This window comes from Micromys minutus, assembly GCF_963924665.1.
Source record: "Micromys minutus genome assembly, chromosome: 5".
NCBI lineage: Eukaryota > Metazoa > Chordata > Mammalia > Rodentia > Muridae > Micromys > Micromys minutus.
The window spans coordinates 5,102,134-5,121,576 of NC_137974.1; the positions used below are offsets into that span (position 1 = coordinate 5,102,134).

General features: G+C 41.3%; 1 protein-coding gene across 1 annotated transcript in view; it reads left to right on the forward strand.

Annotated features, from left to right (window-relative positions):
* The window catches only part of VWA8 (von Willebrand factor A domain containing 8), a 298,398-nt gene that overhangs the window by 215,907 nt on the left and 63,048 nt on the right, over nt 1-19,443 (forward strand). Inside the window, exons 36-37 of the mRNA XM_080917170.1 lie at nt 7,521-7,602; nt 9,059-9,263. Coding sequence (XP_080773296.1) covers nt 7,521-7,602; nt 9,059-9,263 — 287 coding nt within the window. The remainder of the gene's footprint in view (nt 1-7,520; nt 7,603-9,058; nt 9,264-19,443) is intronic.

The following is a 19,443-nucleotide window of genomic DNA, read 5'->3' on the forward strand; positions in this document are numbered from 1 at the left end:
AACTAGGGGACAAAAATATTTATTTCACGTTATAGCTTATGGGTCATCATGATGGGAAGTCAAGACAGAAATTCAGGGAACCTGAAGCAGAGGCCATGAAGGAGTGCTTCTTACTGCCTTGCTCACCCATGGCTTGCTCAGACTGCTTTCTTATGTAACTCAGGACCATCTGCTCAGAATAACACTGAATACAGTGTACCAAGCCCTTCCACATTGACAATTAATCAAGAAAATGTCCCAGAAGATTTCTCATGAGCCAATAGATGGAGACATTTTCTCAGTTGAGGCTTCCTCTTCCAAGGTGACTCTAACTTGCCTGAAGTAGACCAAAACTAGCCAGTATGTTGCACCTGTACTGTGCTGACATATTGTCCAGTAGTCTATCATATGGTCCTAACACTACCATGTGAGAGAGCATGCTGCCATTTTCGTATCCACTCATAAACATTAGACACTGCGGTTGTTTTCAGTTTTACATAGTTGTAAGGCCTCTATGAGCATTTGCGCATAGGGTTTTCAATAAGCCTAAGTTTTGGCTTTACTTGAGTAATTACTTAAGAGTGGCATTTTTATATATATATATATATAACTTACAGTAAAACTGTTAAACTATTTTCCGAAATGGCCATGACCATTTGCATTTCTCTCAGTAGCAAACGGGAGTCCAGTTGTTCCACATCCTTGCCAGGACTTGGTGTTGTCCACTTTTCATCCTAGTGAGAGGTGGCTGTACCTCTCATTGTGGCATTTATGTTTTATTGCACTTTTGTTTACTGTGGAGGGCACTGGCATTTACCTTGGTATGCATGAAGGGATCAGGGGACATGCTGTATGGATTTGGGTTTTCCTTTCACCACATGGGTTCTAGAAATTGAATTCAGGTTTTCAGACATGGCAAGAAGTGTCTTTACCCACTGAGCCATCTTGCCAACCCTCATTATGGTTCTAATTTTGTTTTCTACCACCCAATCATGTTGATCTTTATTTTTTATCTGTGTCTAGATGTAAAAGTAACTTTAGTCACCTGATGAACATGTACATACATACATAAAGACCATTACTGGAAAACATCATTCAATGAATCTCTTTACTATATATAGCACATGTCACTTTAAATCAGTGAATCCTAGTGGCCAGCAGAAATATATCAGATGACATTTCCAAGAGAAGTGAATTTTGTAAAGTAACTTCATTTGCCTCTGCAGACTCCCTTGATTGCTTTACCTAACAGTTTTTATTTCTGACCTAACCTTGGCCCTGTACATATAAACGCTCCCCTATTCATGGAACTCAGTGATAAACACTGCAGCAATGACTTCCCTTTAATGGTAAGTGGACTAATCCCTAGATACAGTTTGTACCTATCTTTAAAATGCACCTGGGCTATAACCACAGTGGAAATATACTAAGCCCCCATCTTCCTAAGTATAGACACATTTAGAATGGATGGATAAAGCTAAGTTTGGAGAGGGACTTGGCTATAGAAATCCTTCCTTAATTCATCCACGCATTCCACTCAAGGATACCCATAAGGCTTTCTGTAAATATTTTTGTATCCTGATTTATTTTTAGATCACTAAACTTTACTCTTGAGTCTTTTTAAGTGCTTAGCACTATTATCACGACACTGCCAGGTACCTGGGTAACCATGAAGCCCTTTGCTGCTGCATGAAGAGTCTTAACATCAGCATGGATTATTGCTTTCTTCCTACTGAGCAGAAGACACAGCCAGCACTGCATTTTTCTCCTCCTTTGTTTGTGGAATTAATTGTGGACAAACTGAAAGATGTAGAAAAAAAAATTAAAATGAGTAGACATATTGTTCTTGCACTGGTCAGAAAGTCTTGTTAGAGTAACTCAGCTTACTGCTATGTGCTTTTGAAAATGTCCTTTCCAGGACAAAAGCAAATTTACACAATGTCTGTCCACAAATCCAGCCCTACAAAGGATAATAGATGGAAAACTCTACCACAGAGGGAAATTTCACCCTAGGAAAAGCAAGAAATTAATCTTCTTGCAACAAACCCCCAAAGAAGAAAAGCACACAAACATAATTCTACCTCTAATAACAAAAATAGCAGGAAACAACAATCACTATTCCTTAATATCTGTTAACATCAGTGGACTCAATTCCCCCAATAAAAAGACATAGACTATCAGACTGGATATGTTAACAGGATCCAGCATTTTGCTACATATAGGAAACTTATCTCAGCAACAAAGACAGGCACTACCTCAGAGTAAAAGGTTGGGAAAGAACTTTCCAAGCAAATGGTCCCAAGAAAGAAGCGGGAGTAGCCATTCTAATATTGAATAAAATAGAGTTTCGACCAAAAGTCATCAAAAAAGATAAGGAAGGATACTTTTTACTCATCAAAGGAAAAATCTATCAAGATGAGCTCTCAGTCCTGAACATCTATGCTCTAAATACAAGAGCACCCACATTCATAAAAGAAACACTACTAAACCTCAAAGCATATATTACACCACACACAATAAGAGTGGGAGACTTTAACACTCCACTCTTATCAATGGTCAGATCCTGGAAGCATAAACTGAACAGAGACACAGTAAAACTAACAAGTTAAGAACCAAATGGTTTTAACAGACATCTATAGAATATTTCATCCTAAAAAAAAAAAAGAATATACCTTCTTCTCAGCACCTCATAGCACCTTCTCCTAAACCATATAGTCGGTCACAAAACAGGCCACAGCAGATACAAGAACATTGAAATAATACCATGCATCCTGTCAGATCACCATGGACTAAAGCTGTTCTTTAATAACAACAAAAAGAAGAAAAAGCCCACATAGACATGGAAGCTAAACAATGCTCTACTCAACGATAGCTTAGTCAAGGAAGAAATAAAGAAAGAAATCAAAGACTTTTTAGAATTTAAAAAAAATGAAAACAACATACTCAAATGTATGGGATACAATGAAAGCAGTGCTAAGAGGAAAATTCATAGCTCTGAGTGCCTCCAAAAAGAAACTAGAGAGAGTATACACTAACAGCTTGACAGCACAGTTGAAAGCTCTAGAACAAAAAGAAGCAGATACACCCAAGAGGAATAGACAGCAGGAAATAAACTCAGAGCAGAAATCAACCAAATAGAAACAAAAAGAACCATTCAAAGAATCAACAAAACCAGGAACTGATTCTTTGAGAAAAATCAACAAGATCTACAGACCCTTAGCCAGACTAGAGGATACAGAGAGATTATCCAACATCACAACAAAAACTGAAGAAATTCAAGAAGTAATCGGAACCTACAACAAAAGCCTATTTTGAGAAAATGGACAATTTTCTAGACAGATACCAGCTACCAAAGTTAAATCAGGATCAGATAAATTATCTAAACAGCCCGTTACCCTTAAGGAAATAGAAGCAGGCATCAAAAGCCTCTAAACTTTAAAAAAAAAAAAAAAATCCCAGGACCAGATGGGTTTAGTGCATAATTCTATCAGACCATAATAGAAGACCTAATACCAATACTCTTTCATCTATTCCACAAAATAGAGAAAGAGGGAACACTGCCCAACTCATTCTTCAAAGCAACAATTACGCTCATTCCTAAACCACACAAAGACCCTACAAAGAAAGAAAATTTTAGACCAGTTTTTCTCATGAACATTGATGCAAAAATACTCAATAAAATTCTTGTAAACCAAATCCAAAAACACATCAAAATGATCATTCACCATGATCAAGTAGGTGTCATTCCAGGGATGCAGGGATGGTTCAATCTGTGGAAATCCATCAATGTCATCCACTATATAAACAAACTCAAAGGAGGAAAAAAAAAACCACTGATCATCTCTTTAGATGCTGAGAAAGCATTTGACAAAATTTAGCACCCCTTCATGTTAAAAATCTTTGAAAGATCAGGAGTTCAAGGCCTATACTTAAACATAGTAAAAGCAATATACAGAAAACTAGTAGCCAACATCAAACTAAATGGTGAGAAACTTGAAGCAATCCCACTAAAATCGGAGATTAGACAAGGCTGTCCATTCTCTCCCAACGTATTCAATATAGTACTGGAAGTACTAGCCAGAGCAATCAGACAGCAAGAAGAGGTCAAAGGGATACAAATTGGAAAAGAAGAAGTCAAAATATCACGTTTTGCAGATGATATGATTATATATATATATATATATATATATATATATATATATATATAAATGACCCAAAAAATTCCACCAGAGAACTCCTACAGCTGATAAACAACTTCAGCAAAGTGACTGGATATAAAATTAACTCAAACAAATCAGTAGCTTTCCTATGCTCAAAGGATAAACTTGCTGAGAAAGAAATTACAGAAAAGATGCCCTTCACAATAGTCACAAAGAATATAAAATACCTTAGTGTGAGTCTAACCAAGCACAACAAGGATCTGTATGACAAGAACATCAAGTCTCTGAAGAAGGAAATTGAAGATCTCAGAAGATGGAAAGATCTTCCATGCTCATGGATTGAAAGGATCAACGTTGTAAAAATGGCCATTTGCCTAAGACAATCTACAGATTCAATGCAATCCCCATCAAAATTCCAACCAACTCAATTCTTCATAGAATTAAAAAGAGCAATTTGCAAATTCATTTGGAATAATAAAAAACACAGGATAGCAAAAACTATTAATAATAAAAAAAAAAACTTCCAGGGGAATCACCATCCCTGACCTCAAGCTGTATTCCAGATCAATTGTGATTAAAAACTGCATGGTATTGATACAGAGACAGGCAGGTAGATCAGTGGAATAGAATTGAAGACCCAGGAATGAACCCACATACCTATGGCCACTGATCTTTGACAAAGGATCTAAAAAACATTCAATAGAAAAAGGACGGCCTCTTCAATAAATGGTGCTGGTTCAACTTGCAGTCAGCATTCAGAAGAATGATTCTTTCTTATCTCCTTGTACAAAGCTCAAGTGCAAGTGGATCAGAGATCTCCACATAAAACCAGGCACACTGAAACTATTAGAAGAGAAAGTGGGGAAGAGCTTAGAACACATAGGCACAGGGGAAAAGTTCCTGAACAGAACACCAATGGCTTATACTCTAAGATCAAGAATTGACAAATGGGACCTCATGAAATTGCAAACCTTCTGTAAGGCAAAGGACACTGTCAAAAGGACAAAATGGCAACCAACAGATTGGGAAAAGATCTTTACCAATCCTACATCTGATAGAGGGTTAGTATCCAATATATACAAAGAACTCAAGAAGTTAGACTCTAGATAATCAAATAATCCTATTTAAAAATGGGGTACAGAGCTACACAGAGACTTCTCAATGGAGGAATATCGAATGGCTGAGAAGCACCTAAAGAAATGTTCAACATCCCTTGTCATCAGGAATTACAAACCAAAGCAACCCTAAAATTCCACCTCACACCAGCCAGAATGGTTAAGATAAAAAACTCTTATGACAGCAGATGCTGGAGAGGATGTGGAGAAAGAGGACCACTTCTCCACTGTTGGTGGGAGTGTAAACTGGTACAGCTGCTCCGGAAATCAGTCTGGTGGTTCCTTAGAAAACTGGACATAGTACTACCTGAAGACCCAGCTATTCTACTCCTGGGCATATACCCAAAAGAAGCTCCAATATCTAACAAGGGACACATGTTCCACCATGTTCATAGCAGCCTTGTTTATAATATCCAGAAGCTGGAAAGAACTCAGATGTCCTTCAACAGAGGAATAGATACAGAAGTGGTTCATTTATACAACAGAGTACTACTCAGCTATTAAAAGCAATGACTTTATGAAATTCCTAGGTAAATGGATAGAACTTGAAGTTCCATCCTAAGTGAGGTAACCCAGTCACAAAAGAACACTTATGGTATGTACTCACTGATAAGTGGATTCTAGCCCAAAACCAAGAAACAATTCACAGAACTTATGAAGCTCAAAAAGAAGGAAGGCCAGAAGGTGATGCCTCAGTCCTTCTTAGAAGAAAGAACAAAACAATCATGGGAGGAAATAAAGGGACAAATAGAGGAGCAGGGATTGGAGGAAAGATCATCCAGAGACTGCCTCACCTGGGGAATCCACCGCTTATGCATCCACTAAACTCATGCACTGTTGCTGATGCCAGATAGTGCTTACTGGAGGGAATCTGATATGGACGCCTCCTCAGAGGCTCTGCCAGAGTCATACTGATACATTTGAGGATGCTTGCAGCTAACCATCAGACTGAACATGGGGACCCCAATGAAGGAACTAGAGAAAGGACTGAAGGACCAAAAAGGGTCTGCAACCCATGATCAAATGATCAACTAACCAGACCCACCACAGCTCCCAGAGACCAATGAGTTCGCATGGAGAGACCCATGGCCCCAGATGCATACGCAGCAGAGGATGGCATTTTCTGACATCAGTTGGAGGAGAGGCCTTTGGTCCAGCAAGGCTTTTTTTCCCAGTGTAGGGGAACACCAAGGCACTGAGGTGTTGTCCGGAGAGGGAGCTCCTTCATGAAGGCAATGGGAGGGGGAGGGGGGATGGGATTGGGGGAAGGGGATAACATCTGAAATGTAAATACAGAGAATATTCGATTAAAAAAAAGGAAAAAAATGTTCTTAACTGACAAAGCAACCTGTTTAGTTAAATATGCCTTACTAGCTTCAATAGTTTGTCCTTTTTTAGAAAAACAAGAACAAAACAACAACCAAGTGGTCAATAAATATATATGTGTAGACCAAATATAAATTTACCTCATTTCAGCTATATTTTATATCAGAAATTTTCAAAAATTACAAATGGTATACAACTTTGTCAAAGATTGGCTTTATTCCCCAGAAGTCCAGTGTGACCTCACCTGGGGACAACTGCTGCAGCTGGGTGGGTCGATTCCATCTTAACTCTTTCCCTTGGCCTCCTGTGCCTGGTGCCCTGCCTCCAGCACTGCCTCTTGAGTCTCACACATGGCTCCAAATTGAAAATTCCCACTCTGCAATCTTTTCCGAGTCCCCAGAGGTCTACAGTGGCTCAAAAAGGAAAAGAAAAGGCAAAGGAAGGAACTTTGCTTCTTCATGTTGTGAGCTCCTGCCCCTCCCCACCCGAACATGCTGGTTATCATGTCTGCTGCAGTTAGCATCTACACACACCCCTGTACTGAGGATTCTAGACAGTCCATTTCAGAAGCATCCTTTACCTTGTGTTTTTTTAGATAACCAGTTTCTTTGGTTGGTTTGTTTATCCTTCAACTGCAGAAATGAACTAGAACTGCTGTTATAGTTTAGTTCTGTCTTTTCTTTTTCTGGTGTTTGTTTCGTGAACTACACTCAATGGATACAGTATGAATATTTTGGGCATTTCATTCTAATCCAAACTATAATAAAAGTGATGAAAAATTGGAAGATAGATGGTACACATTCAGCTAGACAGAGAGACAAAAAAATTTTAAGAGCATGTATGTGTTGTAAAAGTGTTTGGTTTTCCCAGAGGTGCACCTTTGGGTCCACTTTAGCATCTGCACCTTTAACATTTGGCTTGTGTCATGGCTTCTTTGCAGATGTTACTCCCCCACAGACAGCTGGCTACATAGAGGTTACTGATCTTCAAGCAAAGAAACTCCGATACATCCCTGTCCCCAGGTAATCTCTTGCCTCTGTTCTAACTGTGGTTTGTTCACCTGCTCACCCCACACTGCAGCTGCACAGTCCCAGAGACTTACGGTGGAGCCCATCAGCGCCCCGTGCTCCTATCACTGTCCTTCCCTGGGCAGCAGAGCCTTTAAGCAGGGAGATGTGATCTCAGCAGGCACAGACTCTCCCTCTGAGTGCGTAGAGCCTCGCCTCCAGTCCCAGTGAGAGGACCCTGGAGAAGGCCCGGGTATCAGATGTAAGGCGGCTGGCAGGGCAGGATCTGAAGGTTCCGGTGCGGCTGCGCGTGTGCCTCTTCACCCTCCTCCAGCTCCCAGAGGAGCACAGCTAGGTAGGCATAGCAGTGCAGAATCCAGCAGCAGCTTCATTGCCGGCGACCTTTAGTCAGACTTTAAAGTTATGGAAAATGAAGTCATTAACCCGAAAGTAAAATTTACTCTCTAACACATGTGGTTTCTTAGAATACCTTAATATGTTGGCTTAGTGGGAAATCTTTTTTAATCATTTAAGGAAATGTCTTACTCTATCCTGGCCGTGCATTTGCTTAAAAATACAATTCGTTCAAGAATCAAAGTTAAATCTCTGCTGAACACCAGGAATGTTCTACATGACACCTTTCTAGTTACTGTATTTTTGCTATGATAAACATCATCACCAAGAGAAGTTTTGGAAGAAATCATTTTACAGTTTTACAGTGTTGGTTTGATGGTAATGTCAGAGAGCATGGTGACAGGCAGACATGGCACTGAAACGTCAGCTGAGAGCTGACATCCTCATTTACAGTCAGGACACAGAGTGAGGAGAGCTTGGCATGGTCTTTTGAAACCTTCAAGTTCACCCTCCGTGCCACACCTCCTCAGGCAAAGCCACACCTCCAAATCCTTCCCAAACTGTTTCTCTAACTGGTACCAAGCATTCAAACATATGAGCCTATGGGGCTATTCTCGTCCAAACCACAATAGCTAACTTCATCTAATAAAAATCACAACAGAGTTGCATAACTGCAGAGCCAAAATAAATACCTCTTTTCTTCAAGTTTTTGTTATCATATATTTGAATTTGATTGCGTTTTTATTCTGTGGCGCTGAGGGTTGAACGTGCAGTGCTCTAATAAGCTCCTTTCCCCTCCATGTGCTTACATATCCTCTGTGGCTGGACTCACAGGCAGGCAGAAGCTCCTCCCCTCCCCACGCTTGCTCAAGTGCGTTAACCACTGGGCTGTCTCCCAGCCCCACACTGCGCATGTGCATCTACCGTCATCAACATATCCTCAGGATGTTCTGTGCTGTGAGGTGGGTCCGGACAGACAGAAAGCAGCCCTGCGCAGGAGAGGGAACATATTTCTTGGGGCAGTGTGTGTACGTGGGGTGGGGTAGCATTATATGCATTTCGGTGTCACCTGCCGGCTTTGCCGGATTTCTGACCGACCTTTGGGCTCCTCTTTCAGTGCAGAGTCTCTCTCACCGTATACCTCCTGGATCTCTGCTATCTCGGACACCGATGTTCTGCTGGCGGAGTGGGACAAGAGCAGTGTCGTGACTGTTGATATGGGAGGGCGTGTCAGGCTCTGGGAAACTGGACTCGAACGGCTGCAGCAGTCGCTCATGGAATGGAGAAACATGATTGGACAAGACAGTGACAAACACATGCAGGTATACCGGAATTGACCTTTCCTCTCACAGATTAATTGGATTTTAAATGCCGCCATTTAACTTCTGGCTTGGCCACTCCAGCAGCTGCTTAAATGGCTAAAACTTATTTTTAGACTCTTAATTGGAAAAACAACCTATCCACCTTGAAAATGACAAAGTAAGACTGTGTCTTAGTTTTCTGCCAATGCTAAGCGCTACCAACATGACATACAAACATAATCAACTTGTAGTTTTTAGCCATAAGCATCTCTGGGTTTCCGCCTCTTTTCTTCCGTATTTCATGGTTGTTGACACCTGTGCATGCTGCCTAGGGAAGGGAATTACAGTGAGGCTGTTACGTACAGCACACCCCTTTAAGGTCCAAGCTGCCTGCCCCAGAGTTTGTGCCAGCGCCGTTTGCAGATGGTACTAGCTTGGGAGGCACCGTGAGTAGGTGCGACTCTGAGAGACAAGGGACAAGCAGAGCCCGTGGAAGGTGAGGAAGCCCACGGCTGCAGTGAAGCTGCACCCAGTGACGCATCCTGACGCTGTCTAGGACTAGCTAGAGGAACAAGGAAGGCGGCAGACTTACTTATACCGAGTCATAAATTAACGGATTTTAATCTTCAGAAAAACATCTTTTCTTGTTAAATATCATTGTTATGTAGCAAACATAAAGACAGTCTCCAAAATTAGTTAATTGGCTAACTAATTGATGAACTCAAAGAAGGGTAGGGTACTACCTGCCTCATCAGTCTGCAAACCGCCATTAACAGGTAAGGCATTGACATGTGTCATTCCATCGGTAATTGACAAATAATTAATATTTTATATGACTTTCTTTAAAAGAGATGCAATTACATTTGTGAATGAATGATAGATTATTCTCTAAGATTTGTTTTAGCATGCAGGAATGTTTTAAAAATCTCAAACCAAAATGGACTACTGACTTCCAATACTTTTGAAGAGATATAAACATACCAGTTTAATTAAGTTAAAGCAGAGACATTGCCTAAAACAATGTTGGTAAGTCACTGCAGCAGCTTCCCCTCGATGTGAACTGAATTCCCTTCACTTCTGCTTCCCTGGGTGCCCAGCACTAAATACTGCTGTGTTTCAACTTCAAGTGTATGTCCTTTACATTTCTCAGATAATGTGGAGATCAAAAGTCATGCTTTACCTGTGGCCAAGATGTGTATGAGCGTGGTGGTGCACGCAGTAACTCCAGCACTTGTTTGTGTGTGAAGGAAGACAATCACGAATTCGAGACCAGCTTGAACTACATAGTGAGTTCTGGATAATCCAGGCTCCATACCAAGGCCCCTTCTCAAAAGTATAAAAAAGAACAGAGAAGCCCTGTCTTGAAGATAGATAGATAGATAGATAGATAGATAGATAGATAGATAGATAGATGGATAGATAGACAGATAGATGATAGATAGATAGATGGATGGATGGATGGATAGATAGATAGATAGATAGATAGACAGACAGAGACAGATAGATAGACAGACAGACAGACAAAGGGAGGGAAGGAGAAGGGAAAGAAAATATGATCTAATTAAGCCTCTTACGTCTTTTTCGAAAAGAACTTTGAAAGAATTCTTACTTACAATTTTAATATGGTTCTTGGCTGTGTAAACATGACCCTGTTTCTTTCTGCTTTAATTGGTAGCTTCCCAACCCCCAGGGCTTTTCTGAACAGGTTTCGAATCCTTGCTCTTCCAGCTCCCAGGTTTACTAATGGGCATACAACAATTGACATCTTCTTTTCTGCTCTATCTTGTCTAAGTTAAATGATACTGGCAACTGAAGCTAAATAGTTAGCTATTTAACTTGGAAATGAGCAAAATTATCTCAAGAATAACCAAAATATTATTATATGAACTTTCTGTAATCAAATATCTCTCAGAAATGTATAACTTTATGTCCTCAGCTCCAAGTTCAGAGAGCAGACATAAGAAAAACTTAGTAATAAAGAAATACAAATCGGAATTAACTGCTGTTTTAATGGGAAGGCTGGATGTCAGCATTATTCCTCACTGTACGGTTGATATTAAACATGCACACTCAGGTAGAAAAACTACTTGTGAGGATGCATCCGTCGGCTAAGTGGCCACAATGAATTCTCAAAATAGTCTGTCACTGTTTGTGCTGTTGGTCAAATCCCTTGGTAATTAGTGAGGAAGAATACTGACTACTCTAGGCCCACTCATGTTGTGAGTCGCAAGTAGTTTATACAGCCAAATCTAAGAGTCATTGCCAGTAATAAGAGGTAAGACTTGACCTCTTCATTTTCTTCCTAGTCAACCTGCAAGCTGTGTCATTAGTGGGCTCTTTTCTCAGAAGAGTTCTGCTCCCGGGTTTGGATCCTGGGAAATCCCTCTTAACAGAAGTAGTGGGAAAAGATACCTAGTTCTTGTTGCCCTACTTCTGCTCCTGTGTGGCAGCAGCTTTCCTCTGCCTCCATCTAGTGGCCATTAGGTGTACTACATGTTATTAAAATGAATTACCTTTGTGCCCAGCACTTGGGAAGTCCACAGTCCCTTGTGTGGTTCCTGCTGGGTAGTGGATGCTCGTTTAGGTGAGCAGTGATAGCCCGGAAGACAATATTCCAAGCCATCTGCTTCATCTTTCCATGATTCTTCTGAATCTAGCAGACTGGCTGACTGTCCTTAGATACACGGACAATAAGCATGCTGTCCTGCCTGTCTTTGCTGCCTTCTGCTGGCTAGCAGCATTAGCTTAGAAGACATACTTGTTTGACTTTTTGTTAATGAGTCCTTCGCTGTATTTTCAAATGATAACACAGGGGAGAACTTACTGAACTCTTCGTATAACATATATTCATTAATTTGACGCTCCGATAAGAACATGCATTTTTCCTATAGTTAGACTATTAACAATGAAGTCAAGCATTACTAGAACTAGACCAATAGTTACTACTTCTAGACTATATTTTCAGAAGCATGGGTTATTATAAGCCAAAATTCGTTGTTACATTTCACAATATTGCTTCATTTTTGTTGTATTACATTTTTATTTTTCTAAACAGTTCTATTAAATCTACACCATTTTCCTCAAAAATCAAGTCATACTCTCTGCAAAGCCGTCACTAACTGTTCTCATGAGAGCAAGTTGACAATTATAGCTTTCAAATGTCATTTTCTAAATACAGCAGGGAAATCAGAAAGCAGATCTTCGTGTAGCACTGCTGGAGTCTCTGTGGCTTCTAAAGTGTGCTTACTTAACCATAAACTTTAAAATTAGATGTTCTGAATCACAGTACGGACTAGAAACCACGTGCCCTTGCAGTTAGGACTTTGCAGTGTCTGTGGGAGGCACATGCTCCGTGTTTGGATGTCAAGAAGTGCAGACAAAAGACACTCTGGGACTATGAATACACCTAGTTTATTGTACATAGATACAATATGTTCACTTCTGCTGCTGGGATACAACACCCCAACCAGGACAACCTATGAAAAAGTTTAATTGGGCTAATGGGTCCAGAGGATTAGGGTCCATGATGGTGAAATGGAGGAATAAAGGCAGGAACAGCTGAGCGCTCACATCTCAAGCCACAAGCAGGATGTAGAGAGAACACTGGGTGAAGTGTTTATAAAAAGATGGGGGGGTTGTTTCTATGGAGGTGTGGTCAGGTATGGGGAAAGGGAGTACCTCTTTGGGCCCATGTTGAGGCATCCCTTTCCCCTGAGGGACCAGGCACACGATGGTATAGTATGGAATGGAGTTCATTCAGGGCATGGGGAAGGGAGTCAAGAGAGTAGTAGAGGCAGAGAGAGAGAGAGAGTAGAGAAGTAGAGGCTGGCCATGAGCATGTGGAGAGGGAGAGGGGAAGGAAATGGGGAGAGAGTAGGGACTGGAAGGTAAGAGCAAAAGAGCAGGGGGAGGGGGAAGCAGCCCCTTTTATAGTGTCAGGCATACCTAACTGTTGCCAGGTAACTGTGGGGCAGAGCATACCTGGCTGTTGCCAGGTAACTATGAAGTGGAGTTTAGACAGAATGCTAACATTCCACTGTTTGGGTTTAATTAAAAAATTTAAAAAATAGGAAGAAGTGATGGTGAGGCAGGAATAGGGTCATCGTGACCTCTGACTTACTGCTTGCTTTGGGGTGGTGTGTCTCTAGGGAACCTAGGAAAGTGGGTATGAGGATGTTTGTCCAGTCTCAGAATTGGCTATTTCCTTGCTGTCCAGGGTTTGTGGAACCATCTGAGGATAGGTCAGAAGGAACAGGTCCAGTAGAAGCATCTGTGCCTGTGTCTGTGTCTGCGAGAGAAGACTTACTGTATCTAGAACTGTCCTAGATGTAGTAAGTACCTAGACTTGTCAAGATGCTGAAACACACACACACACACACTCATTTATTATAGGTAGAGAAGAAGATTAAGTGCATTTGGGAGGAAGAGTTTTTTTTTCTTAGATGTACATTTGAAACCCAGAGGAATCTCACCTTCTGGAATACGTAGTAAGTAGGACCTTTAGGCAGATGTACTTATCTGGGTGGGGTCTATTTTGTCCATTGGAGGTAGTTCTAAGAGGGTTTTCTGTAGCTTATAAGTTTACAAAAGCGATAACTCGAGTTAATAACATAAACAATGTTTAAGATGAGCCTTTTGTAAAGCAGAAGGAGCAAGAATTTGTGATTATATAGTTGGAATGTTTCATCAGAGTTAGGCAATTTTATAAGAACTTGAATAATGTTAGGGCAGTGGCTTAGTAAGGAGAAAATATGAATTATTTAATCAATGAAAACCAAGTTTAGGGAGGAAGTAACCAATTACATCTGTGAAAGCTGATGTCTGAACTAGTTGCTAGAAACTGAGTTTAGGTAAGGAGTTAAGCCTTAGTTGTCAACTTTACCTTACCTGTCAATGCAGTCAGAAACCTGGGAAATCGATTATAATCTAGCAGTCATGTATTATTTTAAAAGTGATGGAGTCTAGTAGCCAACATTTCCCTCTGGTCTGTGTGGTCTACATGGCAATTTTGGCAGAGTCAGTCTGGCTTTCAAGCCCAGAAGATGCAGGGCTTTTTCTCTGTGGATACATGTGACATGAGAAATGGCTGAGCTTGGTTCAGATAAATATTTGACTCTGCGGATACCCAGTTTTGACCACTGTGTTTCTCAGTGGTTTTCATACCACAGTCCAGGCAGATTCATATCTTCTGAGACTTTGTAGGGTAAACTGCTAGATCCTGGGAGATTCTGTCATAAACTTAAATATATTAATAATTACCAGGCTTCTGACAAGATTGAGGGCTATATTGATTGGTCATATCTGAATAGAGCACACTATAATCTAATGGCAGTAGCAAAAATCATTATTTATCAAGACAGGATAGGAATGAAAATGTTAAGTAACCTTGACAGGTTGTACAAGCAGAAAAAACACACTTTGTATTAACAGAGAACTATTTGGCTTTGTATTAGTAGAGAAACACTTGGCTTAGAGTTGGTGAGGGTCAGAATGAAAAGACTCAGGGAGCTGACAGCTGTGCTGCACGCGAGCCTATGACAGTGTAAATTCTGGCCAGTGACACGAACTGAGGCAAGCCTTGGGAATGGCTAGTCTGCCGACTGAGGAACAGACGTGCAGGTGTGCCCACACACATACAACTGAGGAACCAGGTGGTTCTGTGGCGTGCACAGCTAGGACCTAGGCAGGTAGGGCAGAGCTTCCTCCTGTCGGCTGGAAGCCCCAGACCAGTGCTTCCAGTGGTGGTGGTGGGGAAGCACCCAAAGTAGCATGTTCCATACCCCAGCAACATGTGGGCTATTCCTGTGGTGGGCGGTGAACAGAGTCCGAACAGGACAGGGCAAACGCTGTTCCTCTTGTGGCTGCAGCAGGCCCAAAAAGAACTTCAGTGATACTTAGAGTAGTCAAAGAAGGCAGTGGTGATGGGCAGAGTGAAAGCTGTTTTTCCTGTGGCTGTGAGCTGAGCAGGCAGGCTGGGCCCAGTGGCAGCTTTGGCAAGCAGTAAGCAGGAGCCCCTCGCAAGAGAGCACACAGTGTAAGGGCAGCAGATGGTTGCACTCGGATGGGAAAGCAAGTCTCACAGACAGGGTCCCTGGTAGGATGAAAGAGGTAGGGCCAGACCTTCTTTTTACACTTCAAACCAGAGGCTGCATTGGCAATGAAAGAGGGAGGAGAGGGAAGCAAGAGAGTTGTTTTGTAGTACCTGTTTGGAGGCCATGTAGAGGGATACTACTTTCTGCTTACTGTGAATTAGACCAAGACATCCCAGTAAGTAGGGACAAGGCAGCAAAGACAGACCCATGGGTGAGAATAGGGTGATTAACTGCCCCTCCCAGCATCCTGTGGGGCATCATCAATAACCAGAGAGATTCTCTAGCACAGGCCAGACCACCAGGTCATCATGTGATGGGCTGGGGCTATGCTTGGAACTGGTGCCCCTGAGCATACAGAGAGCAGTTTACCCAGGCCAAGCTTGGGATTCTCAGCAGCAAGAAAGAAACTGTCTCAAAAGGAGAGAAGAAAATCTTACCTAAAAACAAAAGTCCTAGAATGGGGGTCAGTGAAAAGGCTGAATGTCTCCATCCTCTAGGACAGCACAGGGATAGCTAGCTTCTAGTTCAAGAACTCTTCCCTGGGACCATGCAGATGTTTACTCTGACTAGTGGAGGGAGGGGTCTTACCAGTTCTACAAAATTTAGGCTAGTAAGCATTGGATATCCAAGAAGCTTTTTAAACTTCAAAAAAGTTTAAAAAGTGTCCCAGCCTCAATGGGACACTTCCTCCAACAAAGCCACGCCCCCAATCCTTCCCAAACAGTTCCACCAACTGTGTAAAAGACGCTGTGGACCATTCTCAAACTACAGTGGGATACCCAATGGTTGGCAGATTTGTTTGTTTGTTTGTTTTTAGCAAGGAAAAGAAATAATGCAAGTTTATTTATCTTATTTTTACAATTTAAAATAATTTTTAAAAATAAATTTATTTTGATTATATTCTCCCCCTCCCTACCCAGTCAATTTTAATATTTTTCTCAAAACAAACAAAAACCCAAACAACAACAAAACCCTCCAGTCTAAGAAAAAACACACCATCCAAACAGGAAAAAAATTACCAAACTGTAAACCGAATAAAAAGCGCATGCAACACAGACACACTAACAGTGAGTGGAGTTCATTATATGTTGGTCCACTACTCCTGATCATGAGGCCTGAGGACCTGGATTAATATAGCCACTCTCTCAGAAAGCAAAACAAAACAAAACTGATTTTCCCTGCAGCAGGTAAAAGGACAGTTCTGTTGTTAATGGTTGGCCTTTTCTAGCTCAGTAGTTTTGTAGTTTTAAGATTTCAGTTGAACGAGAAAGCCTATTTTCAGATTAATTGCTACTCTTACATTTAAACTTATTTTTTCCCAATATACAAACACTATAAGATCTTTTAGCAGTGCACAGTACTCTGATCAGTTTTCAAAGAAAGCATGGTCCACTTACTCTTTGTTCTTTGCTTTGGCCAACAACTCTGGAGACAGTCTGCTTCAGTGTGTCACTGTTACAGAATGATTCAAGCCTTGTAGGATTGTTGTTATGAAATATAAATCTGCGATCGCGGAGCAGGGCGTTCCTGGTGGGCCCATGAGGAATCCCCCTAACAACAACAACACATGACAGGCTTAGTATAAAAAGAAAGTTGATTGTAGGGGAGAGGTTAGGAATTGGGGATCTGCAAAAGAGTAGAGGGAGAGAAAGGGGGACAGAGAAGGACAGAAATTGAGAAAGAAGGGCTGATGGGGAACATGTGGGAAGAGAAAAAAAGTGGCAGAGGGGACATAGCAGGCAGTCCTGTTTATGTGCTGTCACACATGGCTGGCACCTGACAGGCAATGACATAAGCTATTGCTAGGTCACCAATGGGAGGAGCCCAGCAGAATTGTCTGCAAGCCAACAATTGTTACAAATGCTGTCTTGGGGCAATGCCTTTCATGATCTTTTGCAATCCCCTTCTTTATCTCTCTATTCCTGTACAAGTATACCTGGCTTTTACTGTTTGCCTATGTGGTGACCTTGGGCTATGCCTATAATGACTTTTCTATTCTTTATTCCTGCTAGAGAAATTCACAGAAATTCCTTTTGGTTCTGTAAGGTTCTCAGGAGTACCTACTAAGAATTTAAGATCTCTGGCAGCTGTCCTGGCCAGCAGTGGGCAGATGCTAATGATGTGTGCCAATGTGTCCCCCATGCTGATTTCAAGCTGCCACAGGTTAACAGTCTGTTTACAAAATTCTGGAATATTATGTATGCAGTGATCTCTCACAAGCAGCAAGGGTTTGGTCCCCATGTGCCACTAGCCGATCATGCCCCAGCCTTTGAGTACTGTGATGGTTTCTAAAAAAGAGCAAGACTGGCATATAAGTTCCCCGCTCTCTCTGGGAAATATAGAAACCCACGGTTGTCTCAACTACAGATGGCAGTGTCTCTTAGGAAAAAACACTTTTTTCCTCTTCAGTGCTAGGGATTAAACACAGAGCCACATACACGCCAGGCAAATGCTCTACTCCATCCGCAGCCTACTCATACCCGAGAAGCAGCATCTGGGTTTGACCAAAGAACTAGAAAGAAGTCTGCCTTCCAGGGACACTCCAGAACTCATGTATGGAAACTACCTTTCTTGCATGCTTTGCAGTTCAAGTTTTCCACCCCTCAAGTATTCCCATCCATCATAGAAATAACTACATCTATCACAGCAAAACCAGCAACTACTTCCCTAAAAAGAATCAGGAAGTTTATGATCCTTGGGAAGTTATGGCTTTTCAGTTATGCCTTGGGTGTATTCAGTGAGAGAGGCAGCCCTGTGGACTGTGTATCCACTGAGAGAGGCAGCCCTGTGGACTGTGTATCCAGTGACAGAAATGGCTCCATGAACTGAAAATTGTAGCTGTAGTAATTCTAAACAACTATCAAAAATAGAAACCCCATCTGGGAAAAGCCTCAGGAAATCTTCAGAGTCTCCTCTAACCATCATCGGTACTATTCAGTTCCTTTTTCTCATGCCAAGCTTTAAGACATTGCTTTATGATGTTACTCCCACCCTGCATATTAGTTAGATCAATAAATAAGGGAAGAATATTAGCAATGTTTATTAAATATGGCAACTATATTAACAGTGTTTATTAAAAGTATAAGGGAGCAGATTTAAAACATGCCCATGATATATTAAAGTGTCACATAGGCTGACAGTCCATGCTCTAGAAGTATTATGACTCTGAACATTTTTAATATGCATTTGATGTGACTAATACATCACAGTGGCTACAGAAATAAACTTCCTTACATTCCCCCTTCTAATAAAATTATTATTTATTTTTTCTGCAAGCAGAACAGCCTATTCTTTAAGATATTTGGAGTCAAACTGATTTTAGGTCTGGGTCTTGGATTACATGTGATCTTCTACAAATTCCTTATGCTTTTGAAATTTTACTTCCTTGTAATATGCTGATAATACTGTTTGTACATTGCAGAGTTGGTGTGAGAATGAAGTACTTTTACCCCTGGCACAGAGTATAAGTGCTTAGTAAACAGTAAGATTTAGAGACTTAGAATTTAAGTAATATTGGGCTACAGAATTGCTTAATGTTTATGTGGAGACAAAGCCACTATAAAATGAAGTGCTATTACCCAGATGCCCACTAGTGAATCACAACCCAGTGGGCTGTGTAAGCCATCACCTGCCCTGGTGTTAAATGTAAGCTTTGTTTATAATCCTGCCAGGAAAAAGTTTTGTCAGATCCAAAAAAGGAATTGAAAAAAATAATCTTTGCTTAAACCTGTCAGCTTGAAGAAGAACAGAAATCAATAACAGGGCGATGGTCAGTAGAGGATTGTGCTTGTTTAGTTATTCAAGAGACAAGCTAGAGCAAGGCCAAATGTACAGCAAAATATACAGAGCAGTGGCGTGCCTGAGGCCAGTGGGAGGGGAGAGGGCATGAGTTGGAATCTGAGCTATGGTTTCTAACAACCCACCCCGCCTTTAATTTAGCATTTGTCAGCTCTAAGACTTGAAGAATGAAGTTTGGAGTGTGGGTGGCACTAAGATCTGGTGGCCTATTCAGGGTCATTCAGTTGTGTGGCTCTCCCTCCATCTGATACCCCAGCGAGAACGTAAGGGAGGAGCAGGAGAGGTAAGAAGGAGGGAGAGAGGCAGGTGAG